We start from the raw sequence: 26,712 nt of genomic DNA on the forward strand, positions 1-26,712 counted from the left end.
GGCTCCCTTATCTCTTGTTATCTGTTCCCTAACCCAGGCATGGGCGCCCCATCCTAATTCAGACCAGCGTTACTGCCAGGTCTGTAGGGGGTTCTATCTGTTCCCTTTAAAACTTGTTACCTGAGGATCTCTCCAGGCCAGGGTCGCCAAGCCAGATCCCCAGGTGAAGAAGGCTCTTCCTGATTGGTCAATAGTTTGTTCAACAAGTACTTACCAAAGCACACCTATTCTGGAAATAAAGATATGCATAATGGTGGTCCCTCAAGGTCTAGAGTAGGAAGGAGATGGACTGTAATTGCACAGCACAGCCAGCCTATGGTAGAAAGAAGCACAGAGGACAGGCCCCAGACCCAGGAATCCAGGAGTTTCCCGGAGTCTTGAGGGCAGAACAGTATCCTGAAGGGTAAACAGGAGGTTGATGGGCAGATACAGTGGACATGGGAGTTCTAGGCACAGTAAACTGCATGTGTTCAGCATGGGGAAAACAGGATGCTTACAAGAAACTAAACACCCAGGGTTCCCTGTTCCCACCACTTCCTGGCTCCAGGAGTTCCTGTGTAGACACCTCCTTTACCTTAATGGACTTTTGACTCCAAATTCTGGAATTATCACCCTATTCCCCCTGCCACTTCCTGTTCCTGTCCAGGCTGCCTGATGCATATTTGCAGACCATGTGTCAAGACTCCTCCACCCTAGGGTGAGACTCTGCCTCTTTGCCTGGGCTTGAACCCCATTCTCTGGGCATGCGCCAGTCCTGAATGGGCATAAGCAGTGTGTCCTGCTGGACCAACCCCCCACACTAGCCAGCTGGGATCACCCAGTCCTCCAGTGCACCCCCATGGGAGTCCCACCCTTCTCCCAGCTGCCCCCACCTCACTTATTCTTTGATGATCCAATCAGGTGTCCTTTTCCCACCTATCCCACATCCTTAGGAAATGGCGTCCCTAAGTCTTTACTGATTATTTAATAAGAAAAATGCTTTACATAACTCTGTAGCTGTAAAAGACCTATCATTCTCTCTCATGCTTCTGCCTGCCCATCTTGGTCAATCCCATCTTTTCCCTGAATATATTTAAAAAATGTTTTGCTTTTGTTATATTATAAAAGTACATATGCTAACTCTAAAATATCTAGAGAGAAGATAAAACTAGATAAAAACAATTATTTCCTAAGCATGTAGAGAGCCCTTACTCTATGTCCCAGTGAAGTACTAACCTGGGAAGTAGACATTATTACCATTTCTGTCTTAAATTTGGAGACACTCAGGCCTGAAGAAATTGAGTAGCTTGCCTGAGGCACAAAGTTGCTAAATGACGGAGCTGGGATTTGAACCTAAGTCATCCCAGTCTAGCGCTTTGCCTACTACACCTCTGTTCTCTCTCCACTGTCTGCTTCATCCATATGCCCTGCTTGCCCTTCTGATACCGTCCTGAGGCCTATAACTGGACCCCAAACCAATCATTCTAATTGGCATGATGATATCCATCTCATAAGCATGAGCAGGTACCTGTGGGTGCCTCCCCCCAGCCCCTAGTCTCCCCCTGTGCAGAATTTGAAAGGCAGAGTTAGCTTGGACTAACTCAAGAAAACCAAGATGGGGTTGGTGGCAGGAGAGAGAACTCAACTGTGCCTGGCTCAACATTTTTGTCTTTGCCCTGCCCCACCCACCCCCTGCACCCCTACCGACCCCTCGCCCCCCTACCCTGGTTCTCTTACCCTTGGCCATTCCTCAGCATCTGCCTCCTGTCTTCTAGGACTGCATCAGGGTCTAACTATGTGGCCTTCAGGGGCAGCAAAGTCTGCACAGACTTGGCCTCCAACCTTTATCATCTGGGGGAGGGCACAAGAATTAGAGAATGGCTTGGGGTGGGGGTCTCTCTCACCCTCTGGTGTTCCCATCGCAGGCCAATCCTGGGGCAGGGGCAGGGCCTGGGGAGGGAGAACGTGGATCCTACCGCCTCCGAGTCATCAAGGCCCTGGTACAGCGCTACATAGAGACAGCCCGGCGGGAGTTTGAGGAGACCCGTCGGAAAGGTTAGTGGCTTGCCCCCAAACCTTCCCCATTGCCAGTCCTTGCTCATATAAATACCACACACCCAAACACACCCTGCAGTGTGGCCTTTCTACTCAATGACTCTCTGAGCCATTCATTTATTCCATTCATTTCATTTAATCCTTCATGTGTTTGTTGATTCATTCACTCTCTTACCCATTCACTCACTCACTTAACTCATTATTCACTCATTCACTTATTCACTCACTCAACCACCATTCACCACTACATTCCATTTGTTCCAGCCTCATCTTGGAGGGAGGGCGTACTATGTCAAGCAGAGACACAGGGGAAACTTTCAGTCTGGTGAGAAAGAGAAACCATCTTTGTAGGCAGATAGTGCTTAGCTAGGAGAGACCCAAATTGCCATGGGAGCCCAAGGGGGAGAGAGAGAGAGAGAGAGAGAGAGAGAGAGAGAGAGAGAGAGAGACAGCACCTATTATTTTGACAGGCTATTGGGAAGGTAGAAGAATAGAGGACCAGAAATGGGAGAAAGCAGAGGTGTAATTGAAACTGGGCCCTGAGGATGGTTAGATGGGAACAGGGCTGACAGGGGCAGAGGCACAAATCTCTACCCATTAAAACTTTCCCATCCCTGTGATTCCTGACCCCTTCTCTGGGGAGAGGATCCCTTTCCTTCTTTGTATCTTCCAAACTCATGGCCACCTCAGCCCCACTCAGATTCATCTGCCCCAGACTCTGCCGGCTCCTGATCCCCAGCCCACGAGCCAGTCTCTCACTTTCTCCAGTTTTCCTCCCTCAGGACCCACAGGCATATGTCCCCTGAGATTCTGTTGAGGGTAGAAGTGGTTCAGGGCAGGTTCATCTTCTGAGATGATCCCCATCAATACCTTCCCCCACACCCCCAGACCTGGGAAACAGACTGACAGAGCTGACCAAGACTGTGTCTCGACTGCAAAGTGAGGTGGCTGGTGTGCGGCGGACTCTGGAAGAGGGAGGGACACCCCGACCACCCGGAGGTGCCAGCGTCCTCAGTCGCTACATCACCCGAGTGCGCAACAGCTTCCAGAATCTGGGCCCCCCCATCCCTGAAACCCCAGAGCTGACAGTGCCAGGGCTTGTGGGGACCCAGGTATCTTCAGAAACTGGGCTTCAGGATGCTGGAGGGGCTAGGACTCCAGCTTCTGGAGGGTCTGGCCCTTCCTCCCCAGCTCACGTGTTAGTGCACAGGGAGCAAGAATCAGAGACGGCTGGGGACCTGCCCCAGGAGGAAGATTTGGGAATCTAAGGGGGGTCCTGATGCAGTGGGAGGGTCCCTTCTTCTGTTACTAGGTAGAGAAGCCTAGATAAGTGAGGGTAGGGGTCACTTAGTAGAAGCCTGTGCTGCTTTACTTGCCTCAATAAAGTTTCTGTTCTGGATGTCAGATGCCTCCAGAGAGTGTAAGGATCTCTGTCTCTTCACGTTTTGAGATCCCTTTCCCTTGTCCCTGAAATGGACTCTTGTGGGAGCAGGACAGACAGAAATGTCTTGCTATGGGGTCCCAGGTATCTTGGGTTTAGGCTCCTACTTGAGTTCCTTCACATCATTAGTGGAAAGGATTCTGGACTGGGAGGCAGGGAGCCTGGTTTTAATACTAACTCTTTGATCTTGAGCAAGTTGCTTCTTTCCTTAGCTTTGCATTCCTCATCTGACAAATGGGCGATGAATCCATCTCCCTTCCTTCCTTTCCTTCCCTCCCCTTTCCTTCCCTCCCCTCCCTTTCCTTCCTTCCTTCCTCCCTCCCTCCCTTTCTCCCTTTCTGCCTTCCTTCCTGGAGGTTGTGGGGAATCTCTGACTCTTAAAGTTTCTGGTTTGCAAGTTGTGGTATGTGACAGGGGTCTGCATAGGAGACCATGTCTAGGAGGGATCAAGAAGTCATCCTTTTAGTCCCTCAGTTTCTGAGTCTGGCAAGGCTAGAGCAGAGTAGATGGTCTGGTCTCATGGAATAAACCAATCGTGAAATTTGATGTCACCACACTGCAATACTGTTTAATTGAGTGATCGTCATAGTACTACCCGTGCTTGTCCCAGGGAGTCCCTACCACCACACAGCAGGGCTCCCTCCACCCTGCCGTGGCCTCAGATCCCCCCACATCCTGGTTGGGAGGGGAGATGGCTGGATAGAGAGATGGCTGGGTGGGTCCCCATCCCTGGGGAAGTGGCTGCTAGGGCTGTGTCCGAAACCACTTTCTCGCTTCGAGGCTGTTCGAAGCTCCCTTCTTCATATGAAGGTCACCAGTTCCCAGAACTCCTAAGTGGCATATATTGAACTTTCAGGGCCCAACTCCTGAGATCTGGAAGCCCCTAGGTGCCAAGAACAGGGTCTTCCAGGAGAGTAGAGAGAAGTCCCCCTGGGAGGTGGAGTCTGGCTGTCCTCCTACTGAAGAGAGAAGAAAAGAAGGTGAAGGGTCAGTAGGGCCAGGGGGAGTTGAAGCAGCTGAGGGAGGGGGCAAAGAGTACTCACTTTGTACAGATACACAGCCCCGCCTCTTCTCCCCTGCAACAGATAGCACCATGAGAGGCCTCCATGTAGATACAGACCCTCACACGCCAAGCTTCCCTTCCTACCAGGTCCTCGCGTGGGCCATTCCCCCCTTCTCAATCCAGCTTTCCCTTCTCCAAAATGCTGACTTCTGACTTTCTTGCCTCTTTCTTCCCCTGGAAAATCTTTCCAGCTTGCTTATCCGTCCCTGCTCCCACCCTGACCCCAGCCACTCCTCCATGCTGTCCTTGCCTCAGTACTTAGGAACAGCATCATATATGTGTCCTGTCAAACCCATTAAGCCCAGGGCCTCTTGAGATCTGAAGAAGCACCCGTCGCTTTCCTCTGCTTATCAATCTCCTTAACCAGATTCTATTGATCAGACTATACAGCAGATAGAACCTTTTGAGAATATTTACAGAATCACCTGAGAATGTTCATAGATCCAGAAAACACTTATAAGACCTTTTAAGAGCTGGCAGAACCCAAGTCACAGAGAATAGTAATTACAGCTGACTTCTGGCCCTCAGCTTTCCCATTAACCAAGTGGGTCTCCTGAAAGGGCATCCTGGTTTATTTCACCCATCCCACCAGTCCTGCTTCCCTCGTGCATGGCTTACCACCCAGATAGGCACAGTTAAAGTGGCTGCAGGTCTGATTATAGCTCCAGAGAGTCACCAGGCTCTGGGCTCCTTCCTGGGAGAACCTGGTGACCAAGAAGACTTCATGTGGGGGGATCAGCACCTCGCGCTCCTCAGGAAAGACAGATAAGGCCTGGATAGGGGCCCCAAAGCAAGTCCTTAGAGAGAAGAAGGTGGCATTACCAAATCTGCGGGCCACTGCCTCATCCAGGGAGCTGGAAGCAAACTGGCCCAAGCGGACAGAGTCCCCCAGCCTCTTGGGTTCAAAGTGAAGGGTGCCCACGCCTCGGAACACCACCTTCCCAGGTCCCCTGCTGCAGCCCCCACTGCCCTGCAGCAGCTGCAGGGCCCGGGTCAAGTAGAAATGCAGGGCCTTGAAGGGGAAGTACTTCATGTAGAATTCCCGGGAGCCACCGCCTGTTCGCACAGCCTGGTTCAGCTCCCAGTATAAAGTGTTAGATGAGTTGGTATAGACCATGACGGCGATTCCGTGCTGGGCTTTGAAGCCAGGGGGCAGGGTGAGCCCTCGACGCCTGTGCTCCCAGGCCTCCCGTGCTGCCTCCCAGGACTCCCGCAGCAGGGCGTGGCCAGCCATCTCCTCCTTCAGCAGAGGGGCTGCCTTTTCTTCCATCTCCTCTGCGCAGCCCACGTAAGCATCATCAAAGGTGTCTGGAGCCAGGCCCAGGGGCAGGATGGGAACAGCCCGGGCCTATGGATGTAGGAAAGAGAGGAGCCACATAGGAAAGGATAGAAGTTCAGAGCACTGGACGGGGGCCCTGGTGGCAGATCAATTCAGAAACACAGTATCTCATTTCTATGACCAGATATATAGTATATGCAATTTGGCAAGAGCTCAAGGGCTTAAATAGCACAGCCACTGCAGTCGACAGACATGGGTTCAAATGCAGACTTCCCCATTTACTAGCTGTGGGATCTTGTGTATGTCTCTTTAACTTTTATGGGCTCTCCATGTATAAACTGAGGATACTTTCTACCTCACAGGGATATTGTGAGGACAGCATATAGATCTTCACTTCTGTACAACATGATGGGGTCATTTTGTCATTAGAGAAGTTCTTGTACCTGGTAGGAAGTGGGGCTAGATGACTTCCAAGCACTGTTCTGGATCTAAGATCAATATTCAGGTGACAAACAAATATACAGCCAATGTCCAGTGACCTGACCCTGCCTCCATCCTTAGATTCTCTTCCCCCCTCATGCCACAACACCAAGACACTGTCAGCTCTGAGACTCCTGAGTCTTCTCCTGCTTTAGAAGCCCATTTTTCCAAACATGCGGTGGGGTGTGTGGAGGAGGTCAAGCCCTGGTCTAGGAGGAGCTGCAGGAGGGCAGCACACAGGTAGCCCAAGCCGCTTTGCCTGGGCTGCGCCTGTGGTGGCAGACAGGAAGTGGGGAGGAATGATATGAAGGAAGGAGGATCCTAGGAGGACCAGTGGGTGGAGGTGAGGATTCTGGGAGAGAGAATGGGAACTTGGGGCTGCCTACAGGGATGGAGGTTCCCGAGAAGAAGAAGAAGATTAAGAGGACTGGGATCCTAGAGAAGAGTCCCTGGGAGAGATTTTTGAAGAGTCAGCCCCCCAGTCCACCTCTTTTTGGTCTGCCCCTGAACTGTTTGTTCCCCTTGTGGTGGGAGAAGCTTCCCCCAGTTACCTGCCAGAGGGCATGGAGAGCCATCAGCAGAGCCACCAGCATCGTTTTTGGGGGAGACTCAGGAAAGCGAGGTCCAGATGTCGAGGGCACCATTGGCGATGGGCTGGGGGACAAAGACCTGGGTCCGTTCCTCGGGTGTGAAGTGCCCCTGTTCAGGATACAGTCCAGGAGGGCGTGGGCGGGGCTAAGGGCGGGCCTAAGGGAGTGGGCGGGGCTTTAGATTTAATTGTCCTCCGCAAAACCCCAGGGCTCCGCTCCCCAAGTTCCCAGTCCCCCAAGCTCAGCGTCTTCTGCTCGGGGACCTTCTTGCGATGGTAAAGGTGGAGCCGTTATTTGGCTTCGCCCGGACAAGGGAGGGGGAGGGAGGCCGGGGAACCCACCTGGAAGTTGCAGGGGCGAGAGCGGGAAGGGGCGCTGATAGCTCGGGCAGGAGGCAGGGGGCTCAAGTCCGGGCGGGCGCTGCGCTGTCCCGGGAGTCCAGCCGATCAACAAAGTCCCGCGGCTAACTATAGCCCCCGCGGCGGTAACCTGACACCTCTCTTCTCCAACAACGGACACGGGGTGGGGGCAGCGGGTGTGGCGCGGGAAGGGGCCGAGGGGCGTACCTCCCTACCCCTAGGACTGCGAGGTCTTTCTCCAGAATCCACTTTGGCTCCGAGCGAGGCCAGGGATGAGGGAGGGACTTGTGAGACTTGTGAGACTTGCCTCTTCCTCAGGTGGGCCCTGACCTGGCTGGGCCCCACCTCCCAGACCACTACGCCGGGGATGCCCACGAGGGTCCCGCCCACCAGAAAGTCTCCGCTGGTGCATTTGCTGATTTGCATGATATTTGCATATGGCCCAAACGTTGGAGCGTTTGTGGTCGGACCTCTGAGCGGCACCCATCGTTCCCCTTCCCTTTAGTGGGGTGGGACCAGATGCAGAGCTATCTCACAGCCTCAAGGGCCAGTACCACTTCTCCCCAGACCCTCCTTCTCTGGACCTCTTAGACTCAGGTGACCCCATGTTTATAAACACTAGCCTTTCCCCTCCCCTGCTGCGGGCCTGTCTATAAATAACCTGGCTCTGAGTTTTGGATGCCAAATCATAGGTAATGGGAGAAGTGGCCAGCTGAGGAATCAGTAAGCAGCTCTGGGGACAGCTTTCTGGCAGCCTGAGCCACTGGGGGTGGGAGGGTTACTCTCACAGTGGCCATGGGAATTGGTGGGGGGGGGGGGGGTCTCAAATGTCAAGATTTAAAGAGATGCTTCCTGCTGCTTGCGGGGGCGAAAGTGGGCCTACAAGGTTAGACTTAACCACAAGGCCTCCATCCTGGTCTGGCTCACTCACCTAGCCCCATCCCTGCTGCCCCATCCCCTCAGGCTGCCTGCCAAATAAAGAATTTCCTTCATCAAGAATCCTGCTTTCTCCCAAATTCCTTCCTATAGCCCCAAATAGACAAACTGTGTATACAGGTTGGAGAGATGTGGGGAGGTAGATGGAAGGAGTGGCATCCCAAAAAACTAGAACACTTGTCAGGCAAACACAGCTGCCAGACAACTACTCTTGGGGCACCTGGGTGGCTCAGTCAGTTAAGCATCCGACTCTTTTTCAGCTCAGGTCATGATCTCACCATTCACCAGTTCAAGCCCTATGTTGGGCTCTACGCTGACAGCATGGAGCCTGCTTGGGATTCTCTCTCTCCCTTTCTCTCTGCCCATCCCCCGCCGCTGCTTGTGCACATTCTCTCTCTCAAAATAAATAAACTTAAATAAAAAAAAAAAAAAAAAGACAAGTACTCTTGTCCCCTTCCAATGAGACCGACTATCCCAAAGCTCAACTAGATTAGAAAATCAGGAGTTTCTCTATTGTTTACCATGACTATGAAAAACAGCATCTTGCCTGTGTATCCTGGCTGCCTCTGTCCCTGGAGGACCCTCAGCATTTGCTGTTGGAACAGAAGATACTGTCTGGGACAGGTAGGCTTGCTGAAACAAGTCCTTGGTATCAGACCTAGTGGATCAGAGTTTTGTCCTCTCTGATGCAAGTGCTTCCCCCATCCCCAAATATGGAAATCCAAGAAAGGCCCCAAGAGATGGAATCAAATCTAGTCACTAAGCAGAGGCCCTAAGGCAGAAGCAGAAAGTCCTTTAAGATCACCTAGCAAATCGGTGCTGGCCAGACCCAGCCACCTTAATCTGGGAATCTCTCCTGGCATGTTAGGTGAGTCTCCATGCTCACATAAAAGGAACAAAATGCAAATGTAAAAGATACCGAGGACAGGGGTGCTGTGCGCAGGACCAAACCCAATGGGGAGACAGTCATTCCAGCCTGGATCCTCGATGCCTCAGCCCACCTTCTCTCTGGCTTCAGGGGTTCCCTTTTACATGGGAGGAGCACAGGCCCAGGGCAGACTGGGCAGAGGCTAGTGTTCCCAAGCCTTGAGGAGACATCCAGAAATAGATGGGGGAGTGTCACATTTCTGAGCAGCTGTGTGGGGACAGGGGGTGAGAGACTGACAGTATAAAGGAGAAACCTGCCTTCCCTCTCCCCTGGTGGCCATCGCAGAAGACCAACACCAGCTTCCCTGGAGAAGGCCTAGGTAAGGGGCACACCGCCCTCCTCCTGGGCACAGGGCAGGGAAAGACTCTTTTAAAGGGGAAATTTGGGGTATTGATGGTGGAGTTTCAGGAGTTAGGAACAGTTTCAGGGAAACTTTTAGTCTGTTCAGGTTGCTATAAAATATCCCAGACTGCGTAACTTATAAACAAACATTTCTCATAGTTATGGAGGCTGAAAGTCTGAGACCAGGGTGCCAGCATGGTCGGGTGAAGACTCTCTTTCTGGCTCATAACTGGCACCTTCTTACTATATCTTCATACGGTAAAAGGGGCTAGGGAGCTCTGTGGGGTCTCTTTGATAAAGAACATTAATCCCATTCATGAGGGCTCCGCCCTCATGAACTTATTACATCCTAAAAGATCCACCTTCTAAAGCCATCACAGCAGGTATTAGGATTTCAACATATGAATTTGGGGGGAACACAGATATTCAGACCGTAGCCCCTTTTATGGAGAGGTTTAGGATACCTAGGGAGGCTTGGGGCATTGAGAAACTTAGGGGTTCCTGGGAAGGGACTTAAGAGTCACATCCCCAAAAGGAAATGTTCAGTGAGGGTCTGGATAAGGAGAAATGACAAGTGCCCTGAACAGGATGAGAGGAAAAACAGAAGGGCAGGTGGGATATAAGGGGTTGCCCAGTGCCTCCACTTCCTTGCCTCCCATGACCTCCCCATCATTCTGGCCCCACCCCATTCCCCCAAACACTGCTCACCAAAGTCATCAAACTACCTGTTCTGCAGTGGTCTACACTGTTAGCTGCACCCAGAAAGCCTCTCAGACTCTCAGCAAACATTCCAGGTGGCCTCATCTGTGGCTGCCTTGGGCTAAGCTCTGGGGACACAGAACAGGTCATAGCTGGTCCCTGCCCTCAAGAAACTCACAGGCCAGGAAGGGAAACAGACACATAAGGGCAACACAGTACGATTAGGACAGTGACAGAGGGAAGCACAGGGTGATTTAAGAGCACAGAGTCATCAGAAGACTCCCTGGTGAAGGGGAACCCTGAGTTAAGCCTTGAAAGGTGGGTAGCAGGAGAAGGGTATCCCCAGCAGATGGCAATGTGTGCAGAGCCACGGGGAGGGAAGAAGTGGAGCCTCACCTGGAACTTTGTTCTGTACTGGAGAAGCCAAGCACGAGGCTGAAGACGTCACGGAGGGCTAGGTCACAGAGCACCTCAAATGCCAGCATGAGGAGGATTCTGTCCTGAGGGTAAGGAAGGAAGTTGTGTTTGTTGCTTTTTTTCCTTTCTAGATGTGTTCTCATGTATTCCCTCATAATTTTCATCTCTGCATTTTTACTCTGTATTTTGAAATATTTCTTCCAGCTAGGTTTGGCACACAAGGTTTTTAAGCAGGTAAGCAACCTGACCAGCTGTGCTTTAGAAACACTGTTCTCCCTGCTCTGTGGAGGGTGGATTAGCAGGGGTGACAGCTGAGGCAGGGAGATCAGGGAGGAGGCAGGGGCAGACCTCAGCCATGGCAAGGGATGTGGGGGTGGGAAAAGAAAAGGAGTTTCTAGGATGGATCCATATGGTGATTAGATGGCAACTAATTTAGTGTTTGATGAATGATCAAATGAATGGATATCCAAGTGACCATTTTGGGTGACTGGGTGAATAATAGAGATGGTATATTATATGAGACTCTTTCAATGGCAAGCTAGATAAAACCTAAAGAGGAAATTATGGGGGTGCCTGGGTGGCTCAGTCAGTTGAGCGTCCGACTTTGGCTCAGGTTATGATCTCATGGCTCATGAGTTCAAGCCCCGCATCCATCTCTGTGCTGACGGCTCAGAACCTGGAGCCTGCTTCTGATTCTGTGTCTCCCTCTCTCTCTGCCTGCCTCTCTCTCTTTCTCTCAAAAATAAATAAACATTAATAAAAATTAAAAAAAATTTTAAAGAGGAAATTATCACAAGAATACCAGGGTACTTCATGAGACCCAAGTGAAGAGCCTCTAGAAACCCAAGATGTCTTGGTCTGCCTGTGCTTTGGCTTCAGGCAGCTTTTTCTTTGCTTCTCAGCCCTCTTTTTCCTTTCCCTGGGGATCTTATGTCTTCTCTGACTTCAATATACCCATGACTCTCAAATGTCTCATCTTATTGTCCATTCTTCTATCCCTTGGACATTTGCCCCTTGAGAGTCCACACATGCCAAACTGAACTCACCGTTTTTCCTCTAAACCTGATTATTCATTCATTTTGTATTGAGCACCTATCATGTGCTGGGATGGGCAAAATGAGCTTTTAAAGTGTCTCTGCTCCTCCTCTGTTAGCAGACTGGAGTATGGAATCTGTATGTCATCCTTGATTTTTCCCTCTGTTGCACCCCCTATATCCCATCAGACACCATGTCTAGTAAATTATACCTAATGACTCTGGGTCCATCCTCACTGCTAGTATCTTAGGCCAAATGATTCAAGGTCCTCACTCTCACTTCAGAACTCAGACTTCCCTATCCCAAGCCTATGAACTCTCTCTTTTCTTGCCTTGTCTCTGCAGGGTAGAGATGAGGATAGAAACAAGGGCAACAGAGAGATGGCAAGAGATACAGTTGGCCTAGTGAGGTTTTGCTGCATAACCATTTTGCTCTACCATAAAATCTCATGGCACGCAAAGGTTTATTCACATGTTCACAGGTTTTTGGGCTGACTATAGATTGTCTAATCTAAAGTGGGTTTGCTTGGGCTGCTCTGCTTCAAGCTGCCAGTCTGCCTCAGCTTTTTGCTGGCTGGGCTCAGGTCTGCTGCTTATATGATCATTCTAGGGTCCAAGCTAATAGAACAGTTCTGGGCCACATTCTGATGATTTGTGACCCCAAAAGACCCCCTCTCTTGGTTTAGAGTCTCCCAAAAGCCAATCCAGAGGCAAGGACTTGGGTGTAGTGAGCTTATTTGTAAGTTGATCCCAGAAAGTACAAGTTTAAAAGTGGCAAAGTGGATGGGGCACATGTACCCCAATGTTTATAGCAGCGCTTTCAACAATAGCCAAATTATGGAAAGAGCCTAAATGTCCATCAACTGATGAATGGATAAAGTATTATGCTAAGTGAAATAAGTCAGTCAGAGAAAGACAGATATCATATGTTTTCACTCATATGTGGATCTTGAGAAACTTAACAGAAGACCATGGGGGAAGGGAAGGGGGAAAATAGTTACAAACAGAGAGGGAAGAAGGCAAACCATAAGAGACTCTTAAGTACAGAGAACAAACTAAGGGTTGATGGGGGGTGGGGGAGAGGGGAAAGTGGGTGATGGGCATTGAGGAGGGCACTTGTTGGGATGAGCACTGGTAAGCCCATTTGCTTACTATGTAAGCACTATGTAAGCCAATTTGACAATAAATTACATTAAATAAAATTTAAAAAGTGGCAAAGTGGGATGGAGAAGAGAAAAGCGCCCCCTCCCAAAAAAAAAGTGCGTTAATGAGCACACTGTGAGAACTGTGGTCAACTGGGGCTTAATCCCACTGGGTACCCTCTGTGGGAAAGGGAATCTGACTACCATTCTTCCTTGGTTAAGGGTTGTCCCTGGGAACATTAAATCCCCTGCACTTTTGGGTTGCCCTGAGCAAGTTTACAGGGTGATGGAGAAAGTCTTGGGCACAAAAATAACATGGAAAACTAGAGGTGGGAAGCTCAGCATAAGCTGAGGTATCAGCATGCACGAGAACTATCCACTGCCCCTGTGTGTGGACTTGTGGGTGGGCTGAACCATCAAAGTTTAGCCTCCTCCCACCCAGCAGATTATGGAACAGGGATGCTTAACCTGAATGAGACTGGGGGCAGAGACATAACCACCTGAAATGTATGTAACATTGGGTGAGGGTACATACATCCATTTGCTTTTTTAAAATTTTAATGTTTATTTTTGAGAGAGAGAGAGAGACAGAGCATGAGTAGGGGAAGGGCAGAGAGAGGGGGAGACACAGAATATGAAGCAGGCTCCAGGCTCTGAGCTGTCAGTACAGAGCCCGGTGCAGGGCTTGAACCCATGAGCTGTGAGATCATGACCTGAGCAGAAGTTGGACACTTAACCGACTGAGCCACCCAGATGCCCCTCCATTTTCTGAGGAGACGTTTCACCTTTCATCAGATTCTCCAAGAACCACTGACTGTTTTACCATTTGTGTATAAGAAGGAAAATAGAAATACCTTTGAATTTGCTTATATGTGCATAGAGTATCTTTAGAAGGATACACAGAAAATGGGAATGTTGGTTGCCTCTGGGGAGATGGAGTGAGGAATTAGCAAGAGAAAGATATTTTATTGTGTGCCTTTTGGACTATTTAAATTCTGAACAATGAAAATGTATTACTTAAAAAAAAAAATTAAACCTTTAGAGGCACCTGGGTGGCTCAGTCAGTTAAGCGTTTGGCTCTTTATCTTGGCTCAGGTCATGATCTCACAGTTCGTAAGGTTGAGCCCCACATCAGGCTCCATGCTTGGGATTCTCTCTCTCCCTCTCTGCCCCTCCCCTGGCTTGCTCTCTCTCTCTCTCTCTCTCTCTCTCTCTTTCTCTCTCTCTCTCTTAAATATTTTTTTAAAAGATTTAAAAAACTTAAACCTTTAAAACATTAAACATTAAAGTCACGATTGATCCTGTTAGTAAGCAGAAATGTGAATCAGAAAATAGATATCCTGGGGCGCCTGGGTGGCTCAGTCGGTTGGGCGTCCGACTTCAGCTCAGGTCACGATCTCGCGGTCCGTGAGTTCGAGCCCCGCATCGGGCTCTGGGCTGACAGCTCAGAGCCTGGAGCCTGTTTTGGATTCTGTGTCTCCCTCTCTCTCTGCCCCTCCCCTGTTCATGCTCTATCTCTCTCTGTCTCAAAAATAAATAAACGTTAAAAAAAAATTAAAAAAAAAAAAGAAAATAGATATCCTCAGTCAGCTGAGAGGCTGACTCTTGATTTCGGCTCAGGTCATGAACCCAGGGTCTTGGGATCAAGACCCTGTTGGGCTCTGCACTGAGCATGGAGTGCTCTTGGGATTCTCGCTCTCAAAAAAAAAAAAAAAAAAAAAGAGAGAGATCATAATAACTAGAACTGGCAAAGACATAGAGAAAAGGCCACTCTCATTCACTGTTGCAGAAGGGCAAACTAGTACCTCTGGGTGGTAATTTAGCAGTGCCAAATAAACAATAATTCATATCCTTTCAACATTATATCACTTCTTGATCTTTCCTATAAAAATATGCCCATAAGTAGATAAGCATTTACATACATGGATGTTCATAAAATATTATGTGTAATGTCAAAAATGTCAAAAAGTTACAAAAAAAATGTGTGCCCAGAAGAAAATAGTTGAACAAACTATGGTTTAGCTATATTATGAAATCCCGTGCTGCCATTATAATGAATAAGGTAGATATGAATGTATGATGTGGAAGGAAGTCCTTGATACATTGTTTCCTGGAAAAAAGGTTACAGGAGATGTATGTGAAACATGAAAAGGCATGTTCCTTTTCCTTTTTGAAAAAAAGAAAATAAAAACCAAAAGCAGCCTGTGTACAGAAAACTAGGTGTGTATGCATATTTAAATATTAAATTACTTGCATGTGCACAGAAAAAGGTCCGAAAGGATACTACTGTCACGGTAACAGCAAGCACAGTTAAGAGTGAGAGAGGACACGGAGAGACTGTCTGTTCCAATCCTTACCCCAAGCTGGACTCTGCCTTCTTGGAGCCTCACTCCCCATCTCATCCTCTCCCCAACTCCCAGCCCCTCTTCTTTACCACCTGGGGGTTCTACCTCTGTCCCTGCCCTGGAAGCAATCGAGGGCTTAGGGCAGGAGGGCTCAGTTGGCACCAGGACTGCAGGAGGGGAGGATGGCTGGATCTTATACCTGGAGTACTGCCATGGTCCCACCACGTGACCAGTCCTGGATCTGCCCTGTTCCAGCCTCACATCCCCCACTGGGTGAAGCCCAGACCTCTTACTGTAGTAGTCAGGACCTTTCACGAACGGCCCCAACATTCCCACACTGCAAGCTGTGCCGTGCTGGATAAAATGTCTTTCACTTTTTACATTCAACACCTTTGCTCTTCTCATTTCTGCTACCCACGACTCCTTTCCCACCCCAAATGCCAATCTTCCTACCCCAGTCTCCACTGATTGAAGCCTTATTCTCCTATTTATCTGAAAGACCTTGTTCAGGTAACACCTCCTCCAGGAAGTCTCCCATATTCCTATGTTCCAGCAAGAAGGGTCTACTCTCTCTCGAGCCTTCATTTCTATGTTGTGACTCTGTGCCAAGCACTGGGAGTGGCACAGATTAGGTGTCAATTAATGTTTATGAAATTACATATTAACATTCTCATTTTCTAGATGAAGAAACTGAGACCCAAAGAGAGATAGTAACTTGTCTAGGGCTACCTCCAACATGCAGCCTCCTGCCATGGTGTCTCTGCTGCTTGTGTCCATGGGCCTCATGGAAGCACTTCAGGTATGGTTATCCTCCACTGTCCCCATGTCAGCAGGGAGTTGTCGGCTGAGTTGTCGGCTTCCTGTGAGGAGCCATGGGAGGAGAGAATGACTGATGCTTCCTTTGGGGCTTGCCCAGCCTGAGGGGACAGTCCCAGACCCTGGTCTCTGCAGCTAGTCGTTCCCAATCCCCTTCCCCTCCAGGTGTGTTTGGGGCTCTCAGTGTCATCATCTAAGTGGAGAAATTTGGTGACAGGCTCCCATTCTCCTGAGGCTCATCCTCTCAGTCCTTACTGCTCCCTCTCCCTCAGGCCCAGAGCCACCCCATCACTCAACGAGACCTCTTCTCTCAAGAAATGCCCCTGGATATGGCCCCAGCCTCCTTTGATGACCAGTATGCTGGCTGTGCAGCAGCCATGACAGCTGCCCTCCCGGATCTCAACCAAACAGAGTTCCAGGCCAACAAAGTGTATGCTGACGGCTGGGCACTGGCAAGCAGCCAGTGGCAGGAGCGCCAGGCCTGGGGACCAGAGTGGGGCCCCAGTCCTACCCGGTTGCCCCTGCCACCCCCTGGCTTCCGCGATGAGCATGGGGTGGCCCTCCTGGCCTACACAGCCAACAGCCCCTTGCACAAGCAGTTCAACGCAGCCGTGCGGGAGGCGGGCCGCTCCCGAGCCTCCTACCTCCACCACTTCTCCTTCAAGACACTCCATTTCCTGCTGACCGAGGCCCTGCAGCTGCTGGGTAGGGGCCAGCGTTCACCCCAGTGCCGCCAGGTGTTCCGAGGGGTGCATGGCCTGCGCTTCCGGCCAGCAGCACCTGGAGCCACCGTAAGGCTGGGAGGATTTGCCTCCGCCTCCCTACAGAATGTTGCAGCCCAGCAGTTTGGGGAGGACACCTTCTTTGGCATCTGGACTTGCCTTGGGGCACCTATCAAGGGCTACTCCTTCTTCCCTGGGGAGGATGAGGTGCTGATCCCCCCCTTTGAGACCTTCCAGGTAATCAATGCCAGCAGACCAGCCCAGGGCCCTGCCCGCATTTACCTCCGGGCCCTGGGCAAGCGCAGCACATACAACTGTGAGTACATTAAAGGTGAGCAGGGGATGCACTGGTCAGCATCTATGCAGAAGATGGGCCTCCCCTTCTGTTTTCAGGGGATACATACACAAATATTACAAATAAATTAATAGTAAGGGGGACCCAGTCCTGTCCCTCTGCCCCTCCACCCCCTTGCATCTAAGGGGAGACAAGCTTCTGAGGTAGTAGGACGCTTGTCCCTGGAGGTGCTTAAGTCAGAGCTGGCCACTTGCCTGCTGGGAGGTTGAAGAGGGTTTTCTGACCAAGACAGGTGTCTATGGACATTTGAGAGCCAAACAGAACTGGTCAGGCTTTTCTCCCAGCTGGAAGCTGGAAGGCAATTAATTTCTGGCCATAGCACTGACACCCAGACCATTGATGCCGGGTCCGATTAAGAGCCCCAACCTCAGCTTCTAAGAGGAGCACATGTATTCAGCTGAATGGAAATCCTGTGCTGTCATGTGTGCTGGGTAGGGGTGCAGGTGGGTGGTGAGATAGCCGTTAGGGGCTGTGCCCCAAAGTTCCAGCTCAGGCTGTGGCAGGTCTCGGATACTCTTCCTGTCTATCCTCCAGGACTGGCCAGAGATGGAATCATGAGGCCAGCCTCTGGTTCTTAATATCTGAAGGGGTTGGGGGTTGCTGGTCCTGGCCGAATGATGCCCAGGGGCTTGTGAGGCCTAATTTGCATAATTAGAAGCAGGTTGTTGCCTGGAACTGTGGACCACATCTAAGATAGGAGAAAGTCCAGTATGGCTACCATTCTCACCTTGGACAGCACCACGAGCTTGCATGAGTTAATGGAAGGTGAAAAAGACATGCAAAATACATAAACTAGTGCCTCCTTGGCTGGGACAAGGCATGGGAGAGGGAGAGGTGAGGCAAAGCTACAGGCCAAGGAAGCAGGAGGGTACCCAGAATAGACCCTGGGTTTGAGGGCTGGCTCCCTTCTGGCTCTGCTGCTCATGGGTCAAGTCAAATGTAGGCAAAGGAGGTCCCACCATAAGGAAGCAGAGTTAGAAGAAAATGTATCAGCTTCTCCTTGAATGGGTTGGGGATGGACCACAGGGTTTGGGGGTTCTTTCCTGACCTGAGAGCTATTGAGACTTTGATTATTTACTGTTTCTTCCCTACAGATAAGCAGTGCAAGTCTGGGCCCTGCCGTCTGGATAACTCAGGTAAGAGCTGCAAGCCTATGTGGGCCTCAGCTCAAGGATGAGCAGGGTGCCCTGGGGTTGGACTCCCCTCCTGAATGCATGTCACTCTTGAAAGGAAAACAACCCTCTTTTAATCAAAACAAGTAAACTCTCTTAAGCAGACACCTGTGGGGGTTGCTAACCTCTCTTAGAGAACATAGATGTGTGTATGGGACAGTAGTCATGCAAGCTGATAACACCTGCCCCCAAGTATGGGGCCCTCTCCTTCACAGAAGGTCACTGATCATGCACCAGAGAGATCCAGGTTTCAGTGAGGGGATGAAGGGAAGGGCCCACTCCCACAGTCCTCTCTGGGCCTTCTCCTTCAGCTGTAGAACCCACTGTTTCTATTACTAACCTCAGGGCTCCTGTAGACCACCTTCCAAGGTTGAGGTCAGGTCTTGGGTGCTGGAGACCTGGGATCTCATCTGGGCTCTGCCCTTTCTTTGTGATCACTCGATCTTTCTTTGGGCCTCAGTTTTCCTATCTGTATAATAAGCATATTAGACTAGATGATCCCCAGGTCCCTTTCAGTTGTGACTCTTCTTCCCTTGAATACCCACTATTCCAGGGCCTGCCTAAGCCACCACTTCTCTAGGTGGGAAGGGGCTTTTCCAGAGGAACCAACTAGAATAGGCCCTTCCCAAGAAAGAAACTCTAGCCACTTATCCCCCTCAGGTCCCTCTTCCCTCCTCCAGGGCTCTGTGAACAGTGGGAAGGAGGGGGCCCTAGCATCTACTTTATTCCCACCATTCTCCACTACACAGTCCCACACCATGCTCCAGGCACACCACGCCATGAATCCTCACCATGACCCAGTGGGGTAGGTACTATCATCACCCTTGTTCTACAGATGAGGGAACTAAGTCCCAGAGAAGTGAAGCAACCAGTCCTACACACACAGCTAATAAGGGGTGGGGTCCAGAGAGCCCAGCTCTAGAGCCACACTCTGAACCACCACACTACCTGGTCCTCATTTCTCTCCAGACACCATCTTATTTTATCCTTACTGTACAATAAACTATTGGAAGGAGGAAGAACAGGGAGTATTACCTTCATTATATAGTAAAGGAGACCCAGAGACAGAAATGACTTGCCCAAGGTGACAGAAGGAGTCAGTGGCAGAGCCAGGGTCAGAAGCCAGATCTCCAGGCTCCAACCAACTTGAGTTCTGGTAATGTCATTTCAAGCACTGGACAAGTTAAGGATTCCCCTGGTCCATCAGTACTTCTATCAGGGGTTGGGCAGAGGGGCAAAGATGAGCATCACTAGAGCTCTCATCATATCTCTTCCCCTTGTTCAACCCACTCTGTGATGCCTCATTTGTCTCAGTAGGGGGCAGGGGCATAGACCAACCTAGTGACCTCTGGAAGGGGAACTGGGGGTCTTTCATCTGCCTACCCTCCTCCCTGAATCCATGCTCTGCATCTCTGGCTCCCATCACACTTTGTGTGTCTGTGTTTCCAGCTCACTCTGCTCGCTCCTCTTCGTCTTATTTATGTACCTCATTTTACCCTGAAAACTTCTCTCTCTGCCTCTGTTTTTCCCACAGCCATGAGTCAAGGCCCCATTTCTGCAGTCTGGTCCCTCCTACTGCCACTCTGGCTCCTTGTCAGAGGAACCTTTCCATAGACTCCAGGCCTCCCATCATCCTTCCAACACTGAACAGCCCTGCCTGCTGCCTCTACCCAACATGGGGATGTTGGCCACATGTGTGCTTTAAAGGCAGCCAGGATCCATGGTAACTCCATCTGCTGGGAACTCTGGGACGTTGGTAGCTGCCAGGCCTGCTGATGGAGAAATAAGGGAATCAGAGGACTGAGCCTTAGCCAAGGCTCTAAGAATGAGACACTGAATAGACACGGGGGTCTCTACAACAGGCAACAACTCACTTGGAGGTTAGAGATTAAACTAGTTTGGGGGGGAATGGGGAGGAAAGCACTTGGCCAGAGCATTTGCTGGTATTACTCAAATGCCTCACATGTGCACCTGGAAAGCTCCTATTCACTCTCCCAAGAAGCCTTCTCTGACTTCTCCCACCTGGCTGGGCTAGGGGTCCTGCCTCTCTGCTCCCACAGGTCCTTAGATGCTTCTCTACACCACATGTTCATGTTTGCCTCCTGTATCAGATGGTGAGCTTCCTGACGGCAGGGACTGGGTCTAAAGCACAGAGGTGGTGCTAGAAAACGTGTAAGTCAAAAAGGAACAAACATCTTGCGAGTGGCTCATCTCTGCAGTGCCCTGCTCTGGACATTTTCAAGCTCTCTGAATGTCAGTGTGTAGGAATGATGTGGACTGGCTCTAGCTCCAGACAGTAGAGAGCAGGAGAAATAGCAGAGACAGCATTAGGTTCTCTGCCAGGGTCTCAACTGAATGCGCAATTGAATTCTTGTCAGCAAAGACATATAATTTCTGCTCTGATCTATGTGTCCTAAGGTTCCCGTCTCTAGAGAGACAATCCTGGATCCCCAACTTCCACTACCACGGGTCCCAAGGGTTAAGACAGGACACTGAAGAGGTGCTAGGCACACACTTACTTTATTATGAGTTGGGGCTTTGGGGCCAAAATTCTGGTGTGGCCTCCTGCTCTGGAAACTAGAATCCTGAATCCTTTACCCTGAGTCCTAGGCAGGGACTGGCAAGACCAAGTTCCTAAAATAATAGCCACCAAGGAAGTAAGAGAAGACAAAGAAACATGGTAGTTCTGTTTCTCATATAACCTGCACCCTTGCCACTCTAACATTTCTAACACTCAGCTTCAAAGTTCAATTCTGTTCCTCCAGGACTGCATTTTGATTTTGACCCTTCTTAGAATTTCTCTTCCATAGGGATTAAGGGAGTGGCAAACTCTGGATTTCCCTTAGTGGTTAAGGTATGTAGACATGTGATCCCTGTGGTTTGTGAAATCGGCAGTGCTGATCCTGAAGAAAGGGTGTCCCAGACTCTTAGGCACAGTGGGGAGAGACTGGGTGGCCTGAGAGCCAACAACCACCTGGCCTTTCCATCTCTGTCTGGGGGTGCTGTGGCTGCATCAGACCCCTGGGACTCACAGGGCCTGCACCAGCACCAGGAGGCTCATGACCAGGGCCATGGAGAAGAAGATCCCCAGGAAGAAGCGATCCATCACACGGGCCAGCCGCTTCCAGTCCTCATGGCGGCGCTGGGCAGCCCGGTGGCTGTGGAAGGTGTTAGCAATGGTAGCTACGTGATGCAGCAAGGCTTCTTGATGGCACAGACACCGTGGCTCATGGCAAGGAACTGCTGGAGGGTGAACCCCTTCATCAGAAGGCTGGGGACTGGGGGGTGACTCAGGTGGTCTAGACTGCCCACAGGGCTCCCCTCGTTCCCGCACGCACAAGCCCCGTGCCAGGCGTCCCAGGAGGAGGGCCCGAGCCCAGGCTGGCACTGGTCGGGCACTGGGACCACAGTAATGCAGGTTCATGATAAGGATGGTGAGCGCTGTGGAGAATGTGACCATGGTCATGGTGGCCATGTAGTACTTCCCTGAAAGAGAGAGAGTGAGCTGGGGCCCAAAACAAGAACTCAGGGTGCCTGAGTCTGCCCACTGCCTCAACACAAATAGGCACCAGCTCATCCACCATGAGGCTCTCAGGACCCTCCAATCCCAATGGATGGAGCCAGGAAGGACATAAGAGCCAAGGTCTCCTCATCCCCTATTCCTACAAGTGAGTTCTCACAAGCCATGTGCTCCCTAGTTCTCACTGCTGGACTCTGCACTCCCTCACAATCCATGAAAGCCACGCTCTCAAATGTAGAAGCACCATCTGGGGCAAGTTATTGATTCTTTTGGTACAACTGGGATAACAACAGAACTTACCTCACAGGTCTGTGGTGAGGGCTCCCTGAGTTAATAAATGACAAGCGCTTAGGAGAGGACCTGGCACACAGCCAGCACTCAATGCAAACTGCCTGTTACGACGGGTGAGGGGAAGGATGTCTTCCCGGAAGGGGCCTACCCCTCTCCCCTCAATCTCAGAATGAGGCATGCTCCCGGAACGCCCCCACCCTCACCCCCAACTCCCGCACCGAATTGGGCCGGCACGGCTGGGCTGGGGATGGGCGGGGGCCGGTCTCACGGAGGGGACGGCTCACTCCCCGCCCCCTCACCACCCTCGACCCGCGCCCTCGTGGCTCACCGATGAGCGGCACGCTCTCGGCCGGTGGCATGCTCTCGGCCAGGAGCAGCTGGAAGACGGTGAGCGCCAGCAGCACGGTGACGCCGAGCGACACCTTCTCGCCCGAGTCGGCGGGCAGGTGGAAGGCGAGCGGCGCGAGCAGCGAGATGAGCACGCAGGGCAGCAGCAGGTTGCACACGTAGGCGGCGGCGCGGCGGCGCAGCAGCAGCGTGAAGGTCACGTCCGGGTAGGGCTCTGAGCAGCAGCCGTAGGTGAGCACGCGCCGCCGTGCCGGCATGCCCAGCACGTGCCACTCCACGTTCTCCACGAAGTCGGCCAGGCTGGCGGCGGTACCGCGCGGCCGCACGTCCAGCTGGTGCCCGCCGTGCGTCCACGAGCCGAACGTCAGGCCACAGCGCTGCGCGTCGAACGGGAAGGCCGACACGTCCACGCGGCATGAGCTGCGCGTGATGGCCGGCGCGTCCCAGCGCACGGCGCCGTCGTGCCGCAGAACCACGTTGGTGCTGGCCGAGGCCGGCGGCTGTGCGTCAGCCCTGTGGGCGGACGGGGTTGGGCTACCTGAGGAGGCTGCTGGGAGGCAGACTCCTGCAGCAGCTCTGTAACCCGCGGGGCCCTGTGGTTACCAGGGATCGCCTGGAGGGTGGAGGGGGCGGCAGAGAGGGCCCTGCGTGCCTTTGGAGGCTCAGAAGGGGTGGCGCCTGCAGACTCTAGAGGAGACACGGATCTAGGCCAGGGCAGGGTGAAAACACATCTGCAAAAGATGGCACCTGGCTGCATTGTGTTATCTGCAAATCTCCTAGGGGGCCCCTGGGGGAAAATATGCAGAGCCATGTGTTGTCTGGGAAACACAACTGGTTTAGGTGGCATAAAGGAATGCTCCAGAGGGTTAGGCCCTAGAGGAAGTCCCTAGGTAGGCCGTCGGGGAGTCCTGGGAGACTTGGAGCGGGCCTGGAAGGGTGGAGTATGCCATCAGGAGGCACTTGTACCCCAGAACCCTCTCTGTGAGAGATACAGAAATGGCCCCTAGACCACACAGTGGGTTCCCAGGAGACATTCAGCCTGGATTGGCTTGGGAGAGTCTAAAGTGGGGCATATCATGGAGGGGCTGGCAGCTTAGAAGGGTCCTGGGGGAAAAGCTTCCAGGGCAGCATAGGAACCAAGTTAGGTTGTGGGGATGGGGAATCAGTGCAAACCTAGAGCCAAGGGCAACAGATGGAAGGGGGAGGGGCCCAGGCAGGCAGTACTTGTTATAGAGTACGATATCTGGACGCCACACGAGACTGCTGGGGATGCGGATAGCATCCAGGCCACCATAGGCATCGGGGTCCCATCGTAGGTAGGCATCTGTCCACTCCTGTCGAATCCACAGGTACAGGGTCAGCACCTGGTTCCGCTCATCCTAGTGGGTGGCAGGGAGTAGGCACAGGTGTGGGCACACATATATGCACACCCTCCCCTGTGTGTACACACTCACCTACAGAGTTCTGGACGGCACCCACAAACGCAGCTGGCTCACAGTCCAGTTCCTACCCAGGCCTGACCTTGCTATGTGACCTTGACAGTTTTCCACTCTTCTTTAGGTCTCAGTTTCCTCAGTAGTTACATGGGTGATAATCCCTGCTGGGCAGGAATCCAAGTGTGCAAAGTAGTGGACACACTGTGGGCACCCAGCAGTTAGTATCCAACAGTTAGTAGCTGTTATTATTGTTAATATTAATGTTTATAGATAAGAATTATTTGGAGAATAATCCCATTCTCACTCCCTCCCCCCGACCCCCCTCCAATTCCTTGACACTGCCACAGGCATGCTCCAAGGTTGCACCACAACACACCATATCAATGATCTGGGACAATGTCACCTCCAGGGTCACGTTCAGAGCCTGGTCTGTGTCTGCCACAGGTCTCAGGGCACTTGTGTAGTTCGCGAAGAGGTCACGGAACAGCTTGTGAGCCAGTCTGCCCTCAGCTCCCAAGCATTCTGGGGGACCAGGAAACAGGGTTGTGCATCTGAGACCGTTGTCCAGGGCCCTCTGCTCACACCCTCTATCCCCACAAGGCTGGCACCTGTCACCTGCTGTGCTATCTCCTGGCCATCTGACTGGTCCTCCTGACGTCTTCTCTGTCCATCTAGCTGTGGTTCTAGTTCCTCCCTGGACTGCTTCCAGGGATGAGTGAGGTGAAGGCTGAGGACTAAATTGGTACTGTCTTCTGGAGCACGCTGACTTTTTTTCTCCCACCCTTTCCCTTCCTAAGGACCTGGATTCTGCTTGCCCTACTGCAAATGCAACAGGGGCCTAAACAGACGATAGGAGTCTCATCTCTCACCCAGGTGTTGTTAACCCCATTGCCACTCCCCCCTCCCCCCCCCCCCCCCGCCTCCCCCCCCCCCCCCCGCCCCGCTCCAGTCTCTCAAACCTGTCTCCACTTATCCAGCTGCACTTCTGTGGATTTCTTTGAAGTTTCTGATGCTGTGGGCTATCCCTCCTTCTGAAAATCCTCTCTTCTCTAGACTTCTGTGACATACCACATTGTCTTCAGCCTCTGACTCAAGTATTGTTCCCCAGAATCCTGCTCTTGGCTTTTTTTTTTTTCAGCCCAGATTTTTCTCCTGAGCTCCAGACCCATAAATACAATTCATTCCCGAATGTCCTATTGGCACCTTTAAGGCTATAGGTCCAAAATATGAACTCATTTCCTCCTCCCATGCTCTGAAACCTATTCTTTATTCTGTGTTCCCCATCTCAGCAAACAACACTGATCCCCCAGTGATTTCAGCCAGAAATCTGGGAATTATCCCTCCTTTCTGCCCCCTCCCCCTGCAATCCAACCAGTACCCGAGTCCTGCCAGCCATGCTACTGGGCATCTTTTGAATGTCTACTCACCTCTGAAGCTGAGAGGACTTCTCACTGCCCCTGCTGCAAGTTTAGTCTCTCTAACCAACCTTCACATTTCTGAGATCAGGTTATTAAGCACTCAAGTTTGACCAGGCCAGTAGCTGCTTAAAAGTGTTCAATATCTCTCTCTGTTGCCTGCTAATAAAGTCTAAACTCAGCTTGGCATTCAAGGCCCTTCATGATCTGGCCCCCTCACCCTGGCTTTTCCATCACTGCTCCCACCCCGGCCAGGCAGGTCTTCTCTTGTCCCCTTCAGCACCTTTGTCCTCCATGATACCCAGATAGAACACTTGTTCCCCACACAGTAGTGAAGAGAAATAGGGTGTGGAGAGAGATTTGGGGAGGAAGGCAACAGCAGCAGTGCCCAGAGAGGCAGGGCTGGTTTACTGAGCTTCACACCTGGAAGCAGCGAGAGCAGGAGGAGAAAGCCCAGGCCGGAGACAGAGAAGCTTAGGCTGAGATGGTGGCTCCGGGGCCCCATGGCCCTGCCACAGCAAGAGGTGGGGCAGGTCTCTGGGTGTGAGCCTCTTGGCCCCACTGAGGGCAGCATCAGGCTCTGCTGGCAGGGATGGTGTGGACGATACCTGCAAGTCAGAAATAAGACTGAAATCTCTGCTGGGTCCAGCTACCCTCTGGGGAGCCCTGCGGCTCTTCCAGTTCTCTCACCCTCCTATTTGTACCTGCCCTTGGATTTAAGTACTTGGATCTTGGCATCTGCTCTTTCTCCTCTGTTAGTCCTTTCCTGTTCTGGCCTCTGCCCCTGCATTTGTCTCTGCCCCCCCACCCCCCTTTACCTCTCTCACTCAGCATCTCCGTCTCCACTTCCTTTTGTCTTTTCTTCTGTAACTCTTTCTTGGCCTCTGCCTCTTTGACTTTGGTCTTCCTCCTTCCACTCATTCTTCCTGTCTCCTTCTATTTCAGCCCCCTAACTTCCTTTCTCTGTTCTCCATACCTGGACTCCGGATGAGCCTGGCACATTCTCAGCAGAACGGGGCAGGGACTCCATCAGCCCTGAGCCCTCTGAGGCATAGGGCTGCAGGCCCCTCCCCCTTTGCTGTTTTCATTAGCTTAATTATAGGGTTGGGACACCTGTGCCCATGGGAACAGAGTAATTGAAACTGACACCTCAGGTTACCGGGCCCTGAATTATTCAAATTCTGTAAGTCAGCACCCAGGCTCAGCTGAAGCCCAGCCTGGGGTATTGGAGGGCACAGAGATCCTAGGGTCAGGGGTGTGAGGGAGCAGGACCCATGGATGATGCTGTCCTCCGAGTTCTACCACCATTACTGAATTCTTGAAGCCTCCTTTAAACTGTCAGCTCTGCCTCCAGTGAGAGATCGAACACATCTGTCCAGGCTAGGTAGGCACTTTGTGCCAATCCAGCTCTCCCCTCCTGGTGGGAATGGGAACTGAGCCTCAGGCTCCTCCAGGTGGCCCCACAGAGCAGGGGATGCAGTTCACATCCTCACCTCCAGCTCCCTACAGCCATCCCAATCGGAGCCTCAGTGTTTTCCCCATGCCCAA

The 26,712-nt window shown here is 51.6% G+C and overlaps 4 protein-coding genes across 12 annotated transcripts in view; 2 read left to right on the forward strand and 2 right to left on the reverse strand.

Moving 5' to 3' along the window:
* The window catches only part of XNDC1N (XRCC1 N-terminal domain containing 1, N-terminal like), a 38,476-nt gene extending 35,032 nt beyond the window's left edge, over positions 1–3,444 (forward strand). The window contains exons 21-22 of the mRNA XM_045484164.1: positions 1,905–2,034; positions 2,923–3,444. Of these exons, the coding sequence (XP_045340120.1) occupies positions 1,905–2,034; positions 2,923–3,302 (510 nt within the window). The 3' untranslated portion in view covers positions 3,303–3,444. The remainder of the gene's footprint in view (positions 1–1,904; positions 2,035–2,922) is intronic.
* ART1 (ADP-ribosyltransferase 1) lies at positions 1,940–22,040 on the forward strand. 5 transcript variants are annotated; one of them, XM_045484173.1, is made up of 5 exons: positions 1,940–2,034; positions 15,771–15,888; positions 16,178–16,958; positions 18,077–18,118; positions 19,689–22,040. In XM_045484173.1, exons 2-5 carry the CDS (start codon positions 15,826–15,828, stop codon positions 19,766–19,768), a joined length of 966 nt encoding a protein of 321 aa, XP_045340129.1. In that variant the 5' UTR covers positions 1,940–2,034; positions 15,771–15,825; the 3' UTR covers positions 19,769–22,040. The 5 variants fall into 5 exon arrangements, with proteins under 5 accessions (XP_045340129.1, XP_045340127.1, XP_045340130.1 ...); XM_045484171.1 differs by lacking the exon at positions 1,940–2,034 and adding an exon at positions 9,325–9,429; XM_045484174.1 differs by lacking the exon at positions 1,940–2,034 and adding an exon at positions 9,325–9,429 and having other exon boundaries at positions 16,178–16,943.
* Positions 4,024–10,651, reverse strand: ART5 (ADP-ribosyltransferase 5). 5 transcript variants are annotated; one of them, XM_045484158.1, is made up of 5 exons: positions 10,548–10,651; positions 6,849–7,044; positions 5,157–5,886; positions 4,519–4,551; positions 4,024–4,431 (listed from the first exon to the last, which is right to left on the reverse strand). In XM_045484158.1, exons 1-5 carry the CDS (start codon positions 10,634–10,636, stop codon positions 4,328–4,330), a joined length of 1,152 nt encoding a protein of 383 aa, XP_045340114.1. In that variant the 5' UTR covers positions 10,637–10,651; the 3' UTR covers positions 4,024–4,327. The 5 variants fall into 5 exon arrangements, with proteins under 5 accessions (XP_045340114.1, XP_045340113.1, XP_045340118.1 ...); XM_045484157.1 differs by having other exon boundaries at positions 4,024–4,434; XM_045484162.1 differs by lacking the exon at positions 10,548–10,651 and adding an exon at positions 7,462–7,848 and having other exon boundaries at positions 4,024–4,434.
* On the reverse strand, positions 21,183–26,085 carry CHRNA10 (cholinergic receptor nicotinic alpha 10 subunit). Its single transcript, XM_045482471.1, has 5 exons — positions 25,983–26,085; positions 24,126–24,451; positions 23,538–23,692; positions 22,294–22,826; positions 21,183–21,640 (listed from the first exon to the last, which is right to left on the reverse strand). Exons 1-5 carry the CDS (start codon positions 26,083–26,085, stop codon positions 21,183–21,185), a joined length of 1,575 nt encoding a protein of 524 aa, XP_045338427.1.
* Between the last annotated feature and the right edge of the window lie 627 nt (positions 26,086–26,712).

This window comes from Leopardus geoffroyi, chromosome D1 (assembly GCF_018350155.1).
Source record: "Leopardus geoffroyi isolate Oge1 chromosome D1, O.geoffroyi_Oge1_pat1.0, whole genome shotgun sequence".
NCBI lineage: Eukaryota > Metazoa > Chordata > Mammalia > Carnivora > Felidae > Leopardus > Leopardus geoffroyi.

Bases quoted from the DNA above. Each gene is read 5' to 3' on its own strand.
- ART5 (XM_045484157.1), bottom strand. From the start codon at position 10,636: ATGCTGGCATTTGAGGTGCTCTGTGACCTAGCCCTCCGTGACGTCTTC. The intron at 5,887-6,848 runs GTAACTGGGGGA...CTACATCCATAG, and splicing joins CTCTCCATGCCCTCTGGCAG to GCCCGGGCTGTTCCCATCCT. The intron at 4,552-5,156 runs GTAAGCCATGCA...TATCTGTTGCAG, and splicing joins TAACTGTGCCTATCTGGGTG to GGGAGAAGAGGCGGGGCTGT.
- ART1 (XM_045484173.1), top strand. From the start codon at position 15,826: ATGCAGCCTCCTGCCATGGTGTCTCTGCTGCTTGTGTCCATGGGCCTC. The intron at 15,889-16,177 runs GTATGGTTATCC...CCTCTCCCTCAG, and splicing joins GCCTCATGGAAGCACTTCAG to GCCCAGAGCCACCCCATCAC. The intron at 18,119-19,688 runs GTAAGAGCTGCA...TTTTTCCCACAG, and splicing joins CTGCCGTCTGGATAACTCAG to CCATGAGTCAAGGCCCCATT.
- CHRNA10 (XM_045482471.1), bottom strand. From the start codon at position 26,085: ATGAGTGGAAGGAGGAAGACCAAAGTCAAAGAGGCAGAGGCCAAGAAA. The intron at 24,452-25,982 runs GTAAAGGGGGGT...CATCCCTGGAAG, and splicing joins GGAGATGCTGAGTGAGAGAG to CAGTCCAGGGAGGAACTAGA. The intron at 22,827-23,537 runs GTACTGCCTGCC...GTCCGCCCACAG, and splicing joins GATATCGTACTCTATAACAA to GGCTGACGCACAGCCGCCGG.